The 19,941-nt window shown below is 37.4% G+C and overlaps 2 protein-coding genes across 3 annotated transcripts in view; one reads left to right on the top strand and one right to left on the bottom strand.

Annotated features, from left to right (window-relative positions):
• The window catches only part of Rh50 (Rhesus blood group-associated glycoprotein Rh50), a 199,476-nt gene that overhangs the window by 79,833 nt on the left and 99,702 nt on the right, over positions 1-19,941 (bottom strand). The gene's annotated exons all lie outside the window — the stretch shown is intronic.
• Positions 1-19,941, top strand: part of LOC148950506 (uncharacterized) — a 70,746-nt gene that overhangs the window by 15,081 nt on the left and 35,724 nt on the right. The window contains exons 3-7 of the mRNA XM_089092439.1: positions 3,913-4,046; positions 6,764-8,445; positions 10,418-11,005; positions 12,092-12,273; positions 18,227-18,459. Coding sequence (XP_088948565.1) covers positions 3,913-4,046; positions 6,764-8,445; positions 10,418-11,005; positions 12,092-12,273; positions 18,227-18,459 — 2,819 coding nt within the window. The remainder of the gene's footprint in view (positions 1-3,912; positions 4,047-6,763; positions 8,446-10,417; positions 11,006-12,091; positions 12,274-18,226; positions 18,460-19,941) is intronic.

Raw genomic sequence — 19,941 nt, forward strand, 5'->3', positions numbered from 1 at the left:
AGTGCTAACAGGTAACGTCGCAAGAACAGCCAGAAAAAGAAAAACATTTGGAAAAAAGGTGGCGACGCATGCCTGAAGCGAAGACACAGCACAAGTAGGCCTCTCTGATACCGGCGCATTCTCCCACTTGATGTGCCATAGCTCAATTGCTTGCTTCAGACAGTCTGGCTCGGGAAGAATATCGCCATAAAATTCAACCAATGACTCCAGGTTTAATGCCTTCAGATGGACAGAAATAATTTTGGTAGGAGAAAGGACGCTGAGATTTGACAGCAGTTTCTGGTGAAGCACAAATCAGTGTTTCAGCTCGGAAGAGAAGTGGTCCAGGAAAGTGATGAAGAGCAAGGCTCTACAGTAATTGAAAAAGTCTTCCTTTTTTGCATGCATAATTTGGTTACTTCTCGTCCATGAACGAGTAATCTCCAGTCTTAAGTCACTGGCACAACGCTTAGCTTCGTCGAAAATAGACGTCGGAGCAGTAGCGGCACTTCCTTGCATTTCCTTTGTTTTTGAAAGGACAGTTTCCACGTGCCTGCATGCAGCTGCCAAATCACAGTCAACTGATTGAAGAGTCTTGCACAGTGGAAGCGTAAGGCAGAAAAGCTCTTTGACTACATGGAGACATACAACAAATTGCGACTGGTTCATAGTGTCCAACAGCTGCGCCACTTTTGCAGAAGTTTCTACATTTCCATTCTCTTCAAGAGCTTCCAGGGATCGCAGGATTGGTCGGTACAGCTCAAGAAAACGCACGACTGAATCGTGGCGCTCCACCCATCTTGTTTCGCAGAGTCTGGTTAAAGTATGTTTCCTGGAATCCGGTAGTATTTCGTTGATCTTCTCTTTTAAATTCTGTGTCCTGAGTGGGGAAGTATGGTAAAAACTGCAGACTTGTGACAAGACACCAAAGAAATGCTTTAACGCCAGAATAGAGCATACAGAAGAGATGACCAAGTTGAGAATGTGCGCACTACAATGGACGTAAAGCGCCTTCGGATACTTTTCACGTATAACAGCCTGGACACCCCTAAGATGCCCACTCATCGCTGCTGCACCGTCATACACCTGACCAACCATCTTGTTCAGATTAAGACCAAGGCTTTCGAGAAATCACAGGATTGATGAAGCCAGACTTTGCCCAGTCAAATCAGAAACTGGGGTAAAACCTAGGAAGTCCTCATGCAGGTTCCCTTTGAAAGTGTAGCGGATGCAAACAGACAGCTGCTCGGTATTCGAAACGTCCGCTGTTTCGTCGGCAAGCACCGAAAAGCATGGACTTGGGTTTACTCTTTCCACAATAGACTGCTGAAGAAGCTCCCCGGATGAGGCTATAATACCATTCTGGATGATGGGAGAAAGATATATGGCATTTCCGGCCGCAGAAAGAAGATGGTTCTTCAGAACATCGTTACCGTGTCTCGCCCTCAGCCGCAGTAGTGCTTGGAAGTTGCCATCATTGTGAGAAGGTTCTGTATCTGAGACCGAAATGGGGCGGGGATCGTTGGTACCACGAAGGGCAAGCTGTTGCCGCCCACAAAATATCACCGTCTCAACAATTGGTCGCAACTTCTGGTGATTTTCTTGAACCTGCGCTTTCCTCGCCGCGTCTAGTTGGTGCACGATATTGTTCTGCCTTTTCTCCGAGACAGAAATGAAGTTTTCAGCCGATACGATGCAGTTTCTATGAAACTCTGCTTGTTGGTGAGCTGTGAAGGACTCTATCGCATCCTTCCAGTTCCTGAATGGTTTGGTGACTAGATTCTCCAAGTGCTGGTGGCAGCCTTTGCCAGCTGTCTCTGACAAGAACAGAACGCAAAATCTGCAAAAATCAGCTTCCTCAGACGGAGAGTAGGACAATCAACTGAAACGGGCGAGCCAAGTTAACTGAAACTTCAGCTTCCGTTTTTCGGATATTGGAAAAATGTAGGAGATATCTGGAGTCCAAGGGCTCTTCAGCAAACGCAGTTTAGATTTTGCATCGAGACTGGAGGTTTTGTTGACAAAGGGATCGACGTCAGTTGCAAACGACGACAAAGACTGAGTTCGTGTAGGTGCATGTTGCATCGTGGTTGGTTCCAGTGTGCGTGATTCGGAAGCTTCAACGATGGTTTCAGTGCCCTCCAGATCCACAGGTGTAGATGAATGCTCCGCAGACGTCCCGCTAACGCCACTGTCAGAAACATCCCTGGTCCGCTTGGGCGCGAAAAACGACGTAATGTTACATTTCCCCTTCATGTTGAAAATCGTTCTTCTCTTATCCAAGTCCGAAATTGAACTGAACTGAACTGACAATCTTGCACTCTCATATAACATTTACCTTGAGCCCCCATTAATCCTAATTTACTATGCAAGGTCTGACCTTGCATAATAAGGCGAACATGGGGTTACCTAATTGCGTAAGCTGATCACCACCATTTACCCACTAAATTGCAATAGGATTTTTGAATGCCACAAAATACAATAGGATAACAGTGCATATTAACCCTATTTTATTGTGCAAGGTCAGGTGGACATGGGGTTACCTACGGTTAACTAATTGCGTAATCTGATCAGAACCGTGTACCCACAAAATGCAATAGGATTTAGTGTAGGAGCATATTTTTTTTCTGGTAAGGTGTTGTCTTTACAGGTATTTTTTAGACTAATTTTTGACTCGGTCAAAAATTTCGGGGGGGGGGTCCCCCTGGATACGGTCTTGGTGTACCTACAGCATAAATAATACGTCACCTCAGTCGGCAAGGTTTTCAATCTAGCGGGTAGCATCACAGGGTACTCCCAAAGCCCCCCCCCCCTGGATACTGCCTTGGTGTACATACAGCATAAATAATACGTCACCTCAGTCGGCAAGGTTTTCAATCAAGCGGGTAGCATCACAGGGTACTCCCAAAGCTGCCAAATTGCTCAATTTGGATATAAATATTTTGAATCAAATTGCTCCGTTTGAATGTAAATAGTATTTAATTAGTAGTTCTGAAAAGCAGACTATGGTAAAAAATGGAGCTCCAGACCGAAGATTTAGGGTGAGAAAAAAAGAAAGATTTGCTGTCAGTTAAAATAAAATCAGCTCATCAGTACTCCGGATTGGGCCTGTTTCGATTTAAAGTCTGGCCAGTTGCTCGCTATTTAAAAAGGGGGATATTGATTGCTAAGGGAAGTCAATAAGGTAAAGTCAATAGTTTTATATACCCTCTGTGCATAATACGGTGCCAGTGGGATCATTTCTTGAGAAAATTGTTACGGTAGAAACAGATGAGTCAATTGTGTATATAAAAGAAAATAATGGACAAATCTCTAATGTTGTATTACCTTCATCTCCCTCTCGTCATGGACGAACCCCGGCCCGTAGTAACCCAAAATTTTAAAACCCATTTATATTGTCTTGTGAGAAAAATTGCAGTTGTAGCTGATTTAGGAATGTAAATAGCCTTTTAACTCCCTCTGTCCCCCTTATTTTATCTGACACTACCTGAAAGATTCAGCTCGTGCACATTTCGTTTTTTGATTTACTCAGGTGCTCGTGTCATTTCCTGATTATACCCTCGGGAAACCGAAAATCTTGACCTACCGAACAATACCTGTAACCTCTGAACTGATCTTTGCTAAGAGCTTCTATCTACTAAAATTAAATACTCCTTAGCAGCAAAGTGAAATGGGTACCACCTCAAATACTCAAATAAATGGGTATCACTTCAATTGCTCTATGCAATTCTATTTTTTGGTTTTTCTTTTTTTAGATCAATTTATAAAGTTATATTTGCATTTGGCCTCTTCTGTAGAATATTGCTTATTACTAAAATGGCGACCTGAAAAAGTGGCTAAATGCAGCAGATAAGAAAAAAAATGAAAATAAGAACTAACCCGTAATAATCCGGAATAAGAAAATAATCCGTACTAATTTGTGAATTTTTGCAGTCTGACTCAGTGAATATACTTGGATCCGGCAGAGAAAAACGCTTGCTGAGAAGTGCAAGTTTACCCAGGCATAGGGCTTTATCTCTACTTGCCAATTCTTCGTGCTTTGAAGAGATTTCTCCTCCTGAACATAGGTAATAACATTATGTATTATTCTGGCTGTTTCCAGGTGGCTTAATCCCTCTTCCCTAAGAGGACTTTTTTTTCTCACAAAAAATTTAAATAATTCGATTGCTTTTCAAAAAGTCTCCCAATTTTTATTTTGTCCGAAATAAAATAAACTTTAAAAAAAAGAAAAGTCTATTTCATTCTCTCTCTCTCTCTCTCCCTCTCTCCCTCTCCCCCCCCTCTCTCTCTCATTCTCTATTTGAGCTACTAATGGTTAGTGCATAAAAGAAACAAATATGCCTTTTATTGCTTGATGTGCACTGAGGTACTTTGACCTCCTGTCTATTTACAGGGAAGTTTCCCTATCCCTGCATTTTGCACTCAATAGGAATATGGTTTCCTCTTTTGTGGCATTTTGACTCTTTAGATGCTTGACTTTTAATTCGTGTGTAAATCCCTATACCTTCTAAAAATCGAAACATGATGATTTGTTTTTGCGTTTGAAACCTACCACCAAATAGATGCACCAGGCTAAAATAACAGTTGACAAGCTTTGTAATATTCTTTTTTCCTTGTTTTCTAAAGCAATGAAACTGATAAAAAAATAATGTGACGTCAGTCGTTTGTATTTTTTTTAAGTTTTTTTTTAGACAAAGCCGGACTGGGATGCTGCTCCTCCGTAGAACATATAAACCAAGAGAAACATAAGTGACATTAGATTTTTTCATGGGTAGGCACGCGAGTGGCATCGGTATTCACAGTCTGGAGAGCAAGAAAAGAAATAAGAGGAATCGAGTGTCTAGGGGATAAGAAAGAATGTAATAATTTGAAGAGATAAAAAAAAGTAATAATGCAAAAGATAAAGATAACATTGGTTTGAGAATGGAAAGAAAAACAAAGAATGAATTTGTAAAGAAAATCCAGGTAAAAATAAGTTTTATTTGAACAATGCCATAACGTGATGACGTTTGATTAGGAAATTTGGCGCTTCACATTGATATTTCAGTTCCATAGTTTTATCATTTTTTCTCAAAGGGAAATTATGTGGTCGGCATGAATGTAGACTCGCAGCTAAACTAAATTTATTCACGTCCTTTTTTCACACGTGTTTATTGATATTGGTTCGACTTTTATTGTCTGTAGTACATGAAGCTCATTGAGAAGATAATCAAGTATTAGCTTTTAGAAAATTTAACTCTTTCCTAAAAAAAGAGATGAGGGGGCATACCCCCTCCCTCTGGCTCCAAGCATGCCCCGGACAAAACAAATTTTGATTAGCAACTGACAAGAAACCTGGTAACTAGAAGAATGATTAAATAATTTTAAATAATCTTAACACAATTCTGATGCATTCCAAGTTTTTTACCAAGCTTGTACGTAACCCGAAATTGGAAAGACAATGAAAAGAATCGTGAGAGTTAGTTTAACGAGTCATAAAAAAGTACTTTCTGATGAGAAGTTTTACGTAATTTGTAAGTTGTGGCAGAATATTACCACAATAATAACAACAAGCATTACTTTATATTCTTCTTATAATACAGATATACAATTCTTTTCATGTCCTTTAATTTTCTAGTAGCTCACTAAAAATTTCACGACAAACAGTTCTTAACAGACATTTGGTATTTTATCGGATAGGGTTATTTCACCAGTTATTGGACGAAAAATAAAGGTCCTACATCAAATTTCGAAGCACATTTTTATGGCCGAAAAAAAGAGTATTAAAGAGGAAAAATTCAAAGGAATATTTTTCCTTGCCAAGAAGAAAAAAGTTTTGACACTATGGCGCAATATTACTATCCAGAACCACAGATTATTGTGAAGCCTACTAGATAATCTGTGCTGAAACTATTAGGTTGCCCCTTTGTGATGAAACATTTTGTGGCAAATTTCAAATAGTCCCGCCGCTTCGCGGATCCCTTTCCCACTATTTATGAAATTCTGGGTATTTGGTTGTTGCAGCGTTGGTCAGAAGTTAGCACTGGAAATTTCTGTATTTGTTAAAATTTAATCCAAACTCCTTTTAGAAATTCTGAATACGCCACTCAGTCAAGTCATACATGTGGGATGGGACAGTAGCGAACTGGCTACACCCCCCTTTGTTTCTGCTTTCGCAATACAGGTTAGCACCATTGTCTAAAGTTGATCGAGGAACTGAGAAATTTATAATGAATAGATTGAACAAAGGAAATGGGAGGAGCTTTTATACGCGCCGAAACTGTAGTAGACAGATATTTTTTAGGATGATTGTTCTATTTATATTTCTCTACAGTGATATAGTGACAATGTCACTGCGAAAAATAATTATTTGCTTGTTTTTAATACTACACACAGGGCAATGGGAATTCATCCTTCCCTTTGAGATTGGTCAAAAGAATCTCTTTTTTTTCTGTCGAGACTAATGGAAGAAAACTCACATTTAAAAGTTAAAAAAAAATTAAATAAACCAATTAGATCTTTTAAATAAACCATATTGTCTATAAGTAAAGAAAATGTGAAATTGAAGGAGTCTATGGAAAAATACAATGAGACATGGAAAAAAACACAAACTGGATTTAAAGAAAGAAACAAATTGTTAAGAAAACATTCTCTTTTTTCATCTCTGTTTCTTGAACCTTTTTTTAAGGCTGTCTGTAACCTTTGATTGTGTTTTGCTGTTGGCTTGCTGATATTGGAGCTTAAGCTATTGTAGAAAAAAAAAAATGTATTGAAATTCTATTTGTAACGCATATTTCTATTTCAGGTCTCGTCCAGCAATAAGAAGTAAGGTAGACGATTTAAAGCGACGGTTGTCTTCGAAACGAGAGTCCCGTCGAGTTACTTTTAGTGAGGATCTGGTCGAGTCATTTCACTCTCGAGAGTCCCTTCGAGATCCAAGCTCTGATCTCCATCCTGAATCAGTAATCAATCAAACAGAAGTACCAAAAGAAGTGAAACGATCTCTTCCAATACGAGTTGCGAAGCTGAGAGACGAAGTAGATAAAAATAAAAGCAAAAGTGTTACAACCTCGACCGGTTACAAAAAAGCCTCTGATATTTCTATGGATCTGCACTTATCTGCTGCTAAAAATTCATGTGACTCAAATGCTGATTATTCGCCTTCTCCACCCCAGTCTGCACATAAGGGTCATTTGTGGAAATTGGAAAGTGCAAATGAACCAGGCATAAAATCAAGCCCACCCTCCTTGTCTTCAGGGCAAGCTGATAGTTGTGTTAGAAGTGCTTCCTCTCCTACTTTACAATCAAATGTTGACCCTTCGTCAAAGTCAATACCTTTTGGTCGAAAACAGTTTTTGGAATCGCGGAAATCGAAAAATGTAAATGAACAAGGATTAAAACCAGAGCGATTTTCCTTATCCTCAGAACAGGCGGATGATAAGATCAGAACTTCTTCCTGTCCTACATCTGAAGGAGTAAATTTAAGTAAAAAACAAAGTATATTTCGGATATTAGTTAAAGGCAAAGGAAAACCTCCACGTCGGAACCATCTTTCTGAGTACCACTTTGATGATAGACTCATGCGATTTCTTAGCTTAAATAAACGTGAAGTTGTGCTCATGTCTGAAGCTTATATTTGGCCTGCTATTCAACAACTAAGAGATACGTTAATAGTTCAAAAGGTCCAGACAGTATATATGATTCCTCTTTTGAATAATTTATTATCAAACGATTTTCCTGACGATCCCCTTGTTATTGGACCGCGGAATCTAATTATCTGTGCATCATGGGAAGATTGTCATCAACTTGGAATAGAAATATCTAAAGTCTTGGGGCTGCATAAAAACGAATTAAAATATTGTTGTGATCTTTATGGCGCTTTTAATGACACTAATAATGTAGCAAAATATACAAAAAGATTTGACATTCTCGCTGCGACGTTACCAGCTTTTATGCGGCTATTAGATCAACATGAAAGTAATTTCACTTTTAGTCTTGACCGATGTTCAGCAATTGTTTTTGAAAATCTTGACAGCCTTATTCGGCATCATGCGGATGCTTTAGCCCGATTGATGCATTACTATTCAATTTCTAAGAAAAGTAAGCCCGAAATTCTTCGTCAAGTAATTGCTTGCACAACTAAGTGGAGCAACAACGTACGGATTTTCAAAGAAGAATCAATGGAGTCGCCTTTGCTTTTTTTTCCAAATTTGATTGAAGGAGCCCTGTATGCAGGTGTTAAATTTGAAATTTCTTTAGCAATAGACAAATCAAAGCAAAAGGAGGAGCTGTTAAAGATAATGTCTAATCAACCACATGACAGCCGAGTGGTTATATTTACGAAACAAGGACCAGATGTTGTTGACGATCTTGTTAACTTCCTTGCCTATAATAACTTTTATGTGGAAGGAGTATATAGGCTGATGAAACAAGGACTCTTGAACGATGTCCAATACAAATGGAACAATGCTGTCCAGCTTAACAAAGGTAAGTTTTATTGATAAATTTTGAACTTCTGCCTAAACAAAGGACATGTAAATGTTGAACAAGTTGACCAAAAAACTGAATAGTCTTAAATTGAACTGCGTCAAGACCAAAATAAGACATAAATTCTGTGAACTTCAGTCTGAGGCAAAGTAGATGAAAGATAGGGATAGTTAATGTAAACTGAGGATTACGCTGACTACTAAAAAAAGGAATGAAGTTTTCATATGAAAGGTTTGGTATTAAAGTGGATTAGATCTTTTTTTCTGAAACGTTCAGTGCCGAAACTCAAAAATTGTCAACACGAATTATTTTCTGGAACAATCATGAACTGCCTCAGAGGTGCATAACCCTCTGAGGCAGTTCTCCCAACAGACTTCTTTGCTATAAATTCGCTTTTATGTTATGTTAGTCTTGTATTTTAGTATAGAAATGGCTATGGATGTAAAATGAAATGTATTTCCAGCTGTGTCATTTTAGGGGGAGGGGCGAAGTCGATTTTTGGGGGACTGCATTTTAAGAGGCCTAATGTTTCTGTTTTTCTTTCGTTTTTTAACAGAAGAAAACAAAAGAACTCAATATATTACCTTTTGACTTCGAGTTGTCGTCTAAAAAAACCCATTGTTTGTATTGAATGCTGAAGAAGAGGGCTTAAGATTGTGTGAAAAAATCTGAAGAATAAACTTTGGATGTCGAAAAAGTTAGTGGGCACGTTTGAGGTAGTATTAATGAAAGTGTTAATTGCAACACTTGTTCTAAAATGTATGTGGCTTTGTAAAGATTGGGTACTCATACACGATTAATAAGACGTCTTTTATTCTTATTTGAGTAATATCTTTGCAGATCAGCCCCGGAGTAATATTTTATCGCAGGTTCAAACAAAATTTATTTTCAATTAAAAGCTTCCCTGCCGAATATGCACGCCCCTTGAGTGTTTTGGCTTCAAGGAAGTTACCTTGGACGTGCGGCATTTCAACCAACCCCATTAGGCCTATGCTCACTGGTGTGTCGTGCCATCTGACAAAGTATTCATGCATCCAAGCCGTTTAACACCTGGGTTGCTCTTTCACTCCACCTATGAAAAGGAGATGGTGATATTACTGGCACAACTCTGGTGACGACAGGACCATGGCTATACCTGATATAGTAGATGATGTTGGTGTTAGAACCAGCTCGATTCTCTTCGCCAAAAGAAGGATCGGTCGCCAAATGATATATATGGTCCTTTTTCTATCGCATACACCTCAAGAACGGGAATTCTTATTGGAAGGAACAATGTTAGGCCACGATTGTCTTAAGATCATTATAGTTATTTCCGTAATATGCCGCAATCCAGATAACCTTGAATCGTAGATCAGGAAAGGAGTTATCTATAATTCTGGGTAACCGGTCTTATATACCACACAAGCCGAACATCGATATTTCATAATATATATTTTTCCTACTAGATAAAAATTTGACTTTTGACTTTAAGGTGAAAAAATTTTAAATTTCGTCATTACCTAGAGACATTGTTTTTTAATTCGTCGTAGGACTTTGTTTTTTTTACAAGCTAGGGTATAAATCATTTTGTTGTAATTTTTTGGAGTCAACTTCTTTCCTTTTATAGATAAAAAATACAATAGCTTTTAAGTTTGTGTAACTTGAATTCCTAATTAAGACTTTAAACGTCCTTACCAGACAAAAGATAGATCAGCGTGTTGTAACAGCTCTTGATTCAATTATTTATTTCTGCCTTGGATGCGAACGGTCAAAGATTATAGGGAAACAAGATTAAGTTTTACTACGGAATCCTCTATGTTTTAATTTTCTTCTATTCCAAGATACTTGGGGTCATCTTGTTAGGATTAACCCCCTCCCGCTTTATCTCTCCTTAAATGAAAATATGAGCTCAAGCATGCATTCTTAAACCTTGAAAGGCATGAAAAAACCTTAAAGTCGACTTAACAAACTTAATGAACCTTTTTGTTTTTAGGGATAGTTATTGTCTGCAGCGATGACAAATGGTCAGATCTGGCAATATATAACGCACATCGTACAATACATTTTGATATAAATGAGCATAGCAGACTGGACTTTAGTCGAAGAATGGCAGCTTCAATGGACTATTATAGTACAGACTATGACAATGGACTATTACCTAGTCCAGTTACAATTCATTCGCATATAATTTTGAGCGAGTCTGGGGGTTTAAATATACTTTCAGAGATGCTAAAAGTTGTGGAAAGAAGTGGTACTAGTATTCCTAACGAATTGCTGGTATTGTCCAACCAAATTCGTCTCATTAAGGAAAAAGTAAAAACTGAAGAGCCATTGTGTCATACGCTAAAGATGTTTGGGAAATGCAGAGATATCGGACAATGTTCCCAAAGGCATTATGTTCAGAAGGAAAGTGATATTCCAATAGGGGTAAGCCACGGCGAGCTCATTGTTCGAGTCACTTGTGTGCCTGAAGCTAATGTTTTTAATGGAGTTATAACGAAAATCATCAATCCTGATGGTAGTGAGAAGGAAAACACAGAACTTTCAAAACTGGAAAAGGATATGCTTGAATACTTTAATGGTAATTCATTTACTTTATATTTTAATTTTACTTTACGCTACTTGGTATTTATTTTCATATTTATGTATGGTACTTATTTTTATCTATTTACTTATTATAGTATTATGGTATTTAGTTCATATTTGTTATGGTTTGTATTCATTTTATTATACATAAGTTTATTTCACTTTACTTAGTATTTATCTTTGTTAGTCCAGTTGTGCTGGAGCTAAGTGCGCTAAGTTTTGACAAATCAAATGTCTCACCAATCCTTACTCTTCATCACTAATTAATCTTAAATTGACCTTTATCTTTGGAAAATTACTAATGGGATGGAGATAGCTTACAAAATTTTCTGAAATTCTTATTTGAGGTTATTTTGATATTACTTAATTTGGAATTTAATATATTTAGGAAAGTATCATAGGGCAAACGAGTCCGATCCTCCCATAGGTAGGGGACAAAATAATTTTTTGTTCTGTGAGTCCTATGGAAGAATCTAGATGAGCAATTCGTTCTTATTTCCTTTTTAGTTTGTATGTGCGACACCGTCAATTTCAAATTGAAACTTGAATAAAGGTGCATTTTTAGACACTGTTTTTTTTTTTACTTTCCAGGGAAGAAGGACAGTTCATGGCGAAAAAAGACAGTAGAGAACATTTTTATTTTAAGTTTGATAGGACGAAGTCTGAGGTCTTAGAGTTGATGAGCCTCACTCTGTGGCTCAAATCTTTAGGATTTGATTGGAAAGCAGTTTACGGTAGAATATTAAAACTATGTATATCTTCTTTAATAGTTAGATTGTGTAGAAGACTATCATAAATTGATTTATTCCACAAACTATGTCATAAAGTCTTGAACAGAGTTGTGGGACTATTAACTTGTGGGGTCATTCGATCCCTCATTGATGGCATTTCAAGAGAACTAGTAGACTTTGACCGGGGGGGGGGGCTGAAATCTACATTTAAATCTCAAATTTGTATAGAGGGTGGCAGGGCTCTCAGTCAATCTACATATGTGTAGAACAGTTGTTGATCATCTATAGTTAAGGATTTACTCGAAACTATCCAAATTTGAATTTAGATTTGTATCAGTTTGCTTTTACAGGCCCAAATGGTCGAATGTCAATTGGCCAAAGCTGTAAGGTCAACTCACTTTATGCATTTGAAAACGAAAAAAATTTCATGCGTGTGAAAGTCCTAGAAATTTTGAAAAAGGAAGAAAGGCTTGGAAAGCCACTTCGGGTTGCAGTAAAGTTCATTGACACTGGAAGGAAAGCCGAGCTAGATGCAAGTTTTTTAAATTTATTTTGTTACTAATCAAGTTAGTTTGAGAATATACAACCTACAGAATCAGGTAATAAATGGTGACCACAGTATAAGTAATATATAGTAGCGAACTGTTTCTCCAAACATGACAAACATTTCATTGTGCGTAATTAGGCAAGTTGACGGACAGTCAGAGCAATACGTCAACAGAAGTATATACGTCACAGCCATAGTTTCAGTTTGTACTTGGTTTTCCATCGGAAACATTTGCCATTGCGTGTTCGCGAAGGCGGGGTCATGAAGCTTGTGTGGTTTTAGATCTGTGTCAAAAATCTTCAGTAGAGAGTATATGACTTTTTACTACTGTATATTACCTTTACTATGATGGTAACTCGGGGTTTGATAGATGAGCTGCACAGTAGAACATTAAAGTTGGGTTTTTCTTTAGTTATTAGACCGTGCTTTAGTCCCATGTCAAACGTTCAAGTGGCTTGATCCAGCTATAGAGAATATCAAATCTTACAACACTGGAAAGCTGCATAGTTATGAAAAATTGCTATAAATTAGAAAAAAAAGCAATTGATATAAATAATAACACGGCGCAAAAGAACCTTCGGTAAAGATATAAGTTCGGTTCCACAACTAAGTCTGTAGACGTGCAAAATAAAGAGTAGACTTGTGCATTTTAATTTCTATTGGAGTGGGCGAAATTATTGAAGTAGGAGGGAGGCGACCAATTACACAGAGGTTTCTGGAGAGGAATTTCCACCTCACTTGTAAATATATAATAATAATAATAATGATAATAATTTATTTTTAACCCGCTACAAAACACAAGCGGAGTACTAAGAAAAAAAAACTTCAGTATACACAAATATAATGCACAACCATTAATGGCAAAACAATTAGATCTAAGGATGGAAAAAAAACCAGAGAAAAACAATATTATCAGCTAAAACAGTATTTAATCTTTCGAATGACACAGAAATATCCGTTGAACCATATTTACTAGCAATATCTTGATTACTGTAAGATCGCGGTAAATAAAGTACATATTTCAGGTACCGAAAGTACATCAGTCGAATTGAATTAAGTTGGTTCTTCTGGAGCAGAGGATACATACTTGGCATAAATAAAACTGAATGATCACAGAAGGTACTGTAAAGGCGTGTGAGCATTCGCGATTAGTGACGATTTTCCCGTACCCTACACATGGCAGTGCAAAGGCTTTCGTATAATGTCCACAAGAGCTTTTGCGCGGAGCCCAGACAGCGCACTGGAAATATGCAAATATAAGCCGCTTAATAACATTAGCACACCGGATTGAAGAAGATACACATGGCAGTGCAAGAACTAGACGATGATTTTGCATTAAAAACTTGCTGCTGACATTTATCTACATTCAGAACTAATACAATATTAGAAAAAAAACGAGAAACAAGATCAACCGAACGGACTAGACCCGATCTCATTCTACTAATCAACAAGAGATCTTCTGCGTAAGCAACATAGGAGATATTGGCGTAGCCTAGAAAACATGTAGATTTGATATTAGTCAACACATGATTAATGGATAGCTTGGATAAATATTGGGATAAGACCCCACCTTGGTGAACACCTGACCTAACAGGGATATTTACAAAAACAACCTGACTGTATCTTCAGTCTAACATAAGATTCACTTGAAACAAAAAATGCAGCAATAAAATAATTGACGAATAAACTCCTGATACATCAAGAGAATGCCAAAGCTAGGCATGGCAAATAGGATCAAATGCTTTAGCTACGTCAAGTGTACAAATGTTAAGTTCATGACCGTTGGTCTGAGCAGCCTGTAATAAAGCAGGTAGTGCAAGATGAGCATGTTGACAACCAACAAGTGATTTGGATCCGAACTAATTCACCTCAAGTTCGCAGTTTGTGTTGATGTGCGGCAGAAGAATGCATTCAAATATGCTATTTAAATTGGAGGCAGCTGTAATTGGTCTTGAAGAATTACAATTCAAGGTTTTTTTTTCGCTTTTCAAAATAGAAGTGACAGTTCCGCATAAAAATGAAACCGGAACAAGCGAAGATGACAAACACATCTGGAATAATAATTGTAAATATGAAATCAAAGCAACTGACTCTAAATTCAAGTGATTCATACAAATACCATCAGACTCCATGCTTTTTTATTTAAATTGCTTTTTATTCAGGATCTTCCTTCCTGATAGAACTGCGGGTACTAGAACGCACTCGGATTAGAGAGACAGCAACTTCTTCAGCACGTTTTATGCATTCAATGATATGGTAATAATAGACGTTCAAATCCAAACGAGCTAGAGATGAGGAGCCACAGTACAAGGCAGGCAGAATGGGATTCGAAAATTATCCAAGAGTCCAGCTAGAGTAGTAATACATAAAACATTATTAGCTTTTGACCGATTCCTTTTGTAATACCCCTTCTTTGCACTGGTGCCTACCAAATTACGGCTGGTCTTATTCACTGAGAGGGTAATGACTAGGGGTAAGGGGTCATAATCGCGCTCACCTTCGTCGACGCGCACTTTCGAACAAGATATAGAAAAAGAGCAGATGCAATGATCAACGTTAGACAAAGCTCCACTATTATGAATGTAATTGTATTTAAGGTCTTTTACAATGATTCGTATGGACTGGTTAAGCACATCACAGTTGAAATCGCTGATAACTGGCCATTTGTAACCACGCTTTTCTATGTCTGACGAGATTTTTCACAGAGGAGCACATGCTGGACAATCGGGTTATGGAGGCAGCGCGTTTTAGGTCACATGGCAGGCAGGGGCGGATCAAGGATTTTTTAGGGGGGGGGGCGCAAAATAGGTTAATCCGATAAACTTGCATTAGGAGCAAGTTTATTTAACGCAAACTTGCGTTAATTAAGTAAATTATACTACTTTATGCTACGTTAGGGGGGGGGGGGCGTGCGACCTCCCCGCCCCCCCCCTCTTCATCCGCCACTGATGGCAGATAAACATTGACCGGCACACTACTGACCCTCACCATGTTCTGTAGATGTAAATTACGATTTAAAAGGAGTTACATCTAAAATATGTAAGATCTTCAGTGCTGACAGTATGCTCATCTGAATATTATCCAGACTGAAAGTTAAATTGTAGGTAGTTATTTCTTCTTTCTTTGTTATAATCAATCAGTTTGAAATAACTCAATTTTATGAAAGAGTTCAATCATTTGGGGAATCTAAAGATATTTCCATCCCCCTGCTCTCTTTCCATATTTCTGGAATGGAACATCGTCTCGTTACTAGAAGGCAGTTAAGTTTAGAAAATGTACAGCAATGCCACTATAAATTTTTCCTCGACCCTGCTTGTTCGATCCATCAACAACTCGTTTCCGGAGACACTAATATAGATAATAAAACCCAGCGGTTTTTCTATGCAAAAAGTTATGTTTTTTGTTTATTATTTGAGGGTGATATTAAGGGTCTCGTCTATTTTCTGCCTTTTATTATCGCTGGCTTGATTGCTTTAAAGTATGCTAAGATAAAGCTTATAGTAGGCATGGGGTTGAAATGTCACCAACTCAACATTTCTCTTGGCATCCTTCTGTGCATGCTAGGCCATTCAGAAGGACAATACTTGTTCATTTATTTATTTTTAATAAAACGTTTTTTGTATTGGTGTAAAACGGGGTAAGTGACTGTGTAACAAACAATCATTTTCTCTCTCAGCAAAATAAATCGCAAGCTCTACCTCCTAAGTTCATTTTATGTTGAAAAACCAATGCTGTAAAATGAATCCAAAATACATAACCACACTCATCCCATCAATAAATTCAATTAAAATAGGTGCGGGAGGTGGTTGTTTCAGTACTGGATATGATTCATTGTAAGAAGGCCCAAATTGAACGAAATCCAATCCAAATTCCTAGAAATTAGATTGGGAACATGTAGGGAAATTATTTTTAACTGAAGCCTTACAGCGTCCAAAAACGTTGGTCCAATGCAAAGTTTTGACGTTTTCTATCATAGGAATTTGGGGCAGCTAAGATTTGCTTGATGTAACTTACAGGCTACGGCTTAATAAGCTCAGGGATAGTAACAATAGGGATTGTCACGCTAATGTGGCATTGAACAAATTTGTTGAATGACTTAATAAAATTATCAAGACTAAAGGAGGCATGACCATGCCATGAATATTAGTCGAAAAGTTCTGTGCTTTGAAGTTATATATCCTTAAAAAAGGAATACCTCATATTTGCTTTTCAATCCCTTTAGACCAAAGATTTTGGTCTTTAAATATTAGAAGAGTAACATTGTTTAGTGTCGGGAAAATATACAAGCTGGTTACCGTTATTTTTAGTGGACTTGTGAGCATGAAAAGCTACAAAGAGAAAATAATTCATGTACCAGTGTTGCTTGACTAGCCCTTTGTGTTCGTTTGTTTTTTGGGTTTGTTTGTACTTATTTATGTTCGGCAAGTTTATTGGCTTATTTGGGATAGATTTGGAACCACAGACACCTAAATTTGAGAGCTTCTGCGGCATCTATGACAATTTTTAGCGGCTACCCGGAAGTATACTCCTTTGGGATTTTGGATGGTTTACCTTCTTCTTTCTGAGCCTAGTTCATTGCCATGAAATAGTGTTGAACCAGACCCGTGGCGTTTAATTTAGTTTGTATTGTTAATAATCTATCAATTGGTGTAACCGCGATATTTTATGTTCTTCTTTACCGTCCCCTTTGTAAATATATATCTGCTCATTTGTTTGTGAATTCTCATCACTGTGTTCTTTGAATGTAAATCGCGATTCGAAAGGAGTTATATTTAAAATATGTGCATTGTTTAGCGATTTCAGTAAGCTCGTTTGAATATTAAGCAGACTGAAATTTAAATTATGGGTAGTTATTTCTTCGTATTTCATCATAATTAATCAGTTTCTTAAAATTACATTTTGTGTAAGGGTTCAATCAACTTGAACTTTGGCTTGTATTCTTATTTTTGTTTCTTCACATACATTTTAATGGATATACCCAGTCGTTGCTTTTTAGGCCTACCCAAAGAGTATGGATGATTTACAAGAGTGGAAAATGGTATATTGTTGACAAAAATAAAACCACTAACGCCCTCTAATAATTGGCATTTCTTGGCACTCGTTCCTTGAAATAATAAGATAAAATCAGTGTAGTAATAACTGTCTGATCTTAGTTTCTGAAAAAAAAAACACATTTACAAAGCTTGTAACTCCAAGAAGTGTCTAACGTTAGACGGCGTTAGTGGTTACTTATTTAGACAGTAGCACCAGTTTCCCCTCTTATAGGTTGCGCATACTATTCAAGCCTTCCTACGTGGTGCTTATTGAACCGAATATGACTCAAACTGACATAGCTTTTATTACTTTCCAACTAATTAACGCTTTCATTAATTTACAAAACAAGATTTATATTTTTTTATCAATATTTTTTTCAGTGCAAGATTTCTATCAAATACGGTTCTGTGTCAATCCAAAAACCCGGTCCCCCGCCGGAGACTCTAGGCGGTCATGTCTTTCCAAAAGCAAAGAAACAAGGATTTGAATTGATGTGTCTTGGCTTTTCTCTAATTAGCCATGGCTCTCAAGTGTTTATTCACTTCCACCGACTTGATTTTAATTTATAAAAAAAAAAAAAAAATATTTTTGACGTTCGAATTAAAATCAAGTTGGTGGAAGTGAATAAACAGTTGAGAGCCATGGCTAATTCGAGTAAAGCCAAGACGGAGCAACTCAAATACTTTTTCCTTTGCTTTTGGAAAGGCATGACCGCCTAGAGTCTCAGGCGGGCGACCGAGTTTTAGGATTGACACATGACAGTTAAGTCGCCTGAACTCGCAGGCAAACAAGCGACCTAAGCCTAATAGAGCCCACCCACCTAAAGTCTCAGGTAGGCAACCCAATTTTTGCAAGCCGAAAATGCTTTTCTTTTTTCAGTGCTAAATAGCATTTTGATTTTCAGACTTACGAACTCCTAGAACTTCCCGAACGCTTTCACTCAATTCCAAAACAAGCTCTGGAGTTTATTTGTTGCGAAGTAAAGCCCTCGGATATGGATAGATCATTTGACATTAGAGTAAGACATGTTATGGAGAAAAAGCTGCTTGGCAGTTTGATTCATGGAAGAATAAAGCTTGCTCTTGGGGAGACTATTTGGCTTAGCCCGGCTATCAGGCTAATGATCAGATCTGGAAAGTAAATATAAGTTTCGTTCTATATATTATCGCATGAGAACTAAATTAATACTAAAATGTTGTTTGTTAACTGTTCTTTCTTTTTCTTTGAAATTATTTTTATTTTGTTTTTATTTCTATTCAGCTTCGAGCTAAATAACAAGTGAAGCCGTTTTTTATGCCGAAATAGCAAAAGCAGGCAACTTTTTCAAAACTTATAATATCTTAGTGAGATTGAGGAAAATAGGTTTGGGGAGAGGTTCAAAAACACAAATAAACTTTGTCCCTCCGAAAAGAATGAAAATCTTAATTTTGCTCTCACTTTTTTTTTTTTTTTTTTTTTTGCATTGTGAAATCTGTGGCTATAGAGGAATCCTGATTAAAATATGTATATATTTTTTCGCTTCTGTACATACATATTCTGGTATTGTGTACCGATTCCAAACAGTTTACGGTAAGGAACTTTAAGCAAGGGGTGAGCCAGTCCAATAGTGACAGAAACCCTAGAAAACTGAATTTTGAAACCAATTATTACAAATAATTGGTTCCAATTATATCAAAAGAATTGTAATTTTATGCTGACTTAAAATATATAAAATTCATCAAGTTTAATGTTACCAATCAAAATCTACGAGTCTGAGAAAATTTGCTCGATTTTGAAAGAAGGGGAGAAACATCCCAAGATGTTCACAAAATCTCATCGTCATATTCAGCATATCAGAGAACCCTACCGTTGAGATTTCAAGCCCCTATCTACAAAAATGTTAAGTTTTGATTATATTTGTTTTCATAAGAAAGGTCACGGATGTTTTTTTATGGTCATATCGAGCTATTCCTAGAAACTGCCCTTTTTCAGTGACCAAATAGATTTTGCTACAGAAAAGGGGTGCTTTCTACCCTTCTGTGGCACCAAGCTACTATTTTGTCCCGAAGTTGCCATTGATTGGCAGTTTTGAGATACCCGATCGATTTACGAGTATCAAAACTGTATATTGAGCCTCCCTAGTTACAGAATGCCACACGATGATGCATTCGTTCCTGAAAAGTCACGTAGTCTGGGTCGTACAAGATAAATTAAACATATAAAAAAAATCTGCTGAAAGTAAGGAGAATTTTCCATTGGGAATTGTCCTGTTGAAATTTTCGGCGAGGAGGGAATTGTCCGGGTGAAATTTTCGGCGAGGAGGGAATTGTCCTGTTGAAATTTTCGGCGAGGAGGGAATTGTCCGGGTGAAATTTTCGGCGAGGAGGGAATTGTCCGGGTGAAATTTTCGGCGAGGAGGGAATTGTCCTGTTGAAATTTTCGGCGAGGAGGGAATTGTCCTGTTGAAATTTTCGGCGAGGAGGGAATTGTCCGGGTGAAATTTTCCGTGTAAGAATGTTTTATGGAGGGTGACTAGAGGGTTCCCTGCATGATTTGAAAACCGATCAGAAATTAAATAATAAAAAACAAGCTTTCCCAACTGAAAATAAGGAGGAACATTTAAACTTAAAACGAACAGAA

The sequence above is a fragment of the Artemia sp. Qi Xiang Cuo genome, chromosome 7, assembly GCF_049724085.1.
Source record: "Artemia sp. Qi Xiang Cuo chromosome 7, ASM4972408v1, whole genome shotgun sequence".
Taxonomy (NCBI): Eukaryota; Metazoa; Arthropoda; class Branchiopoda; order Anostraca; family Artemiidae; genus Artemia; species Artemia sp. Qi Xiang Cuo.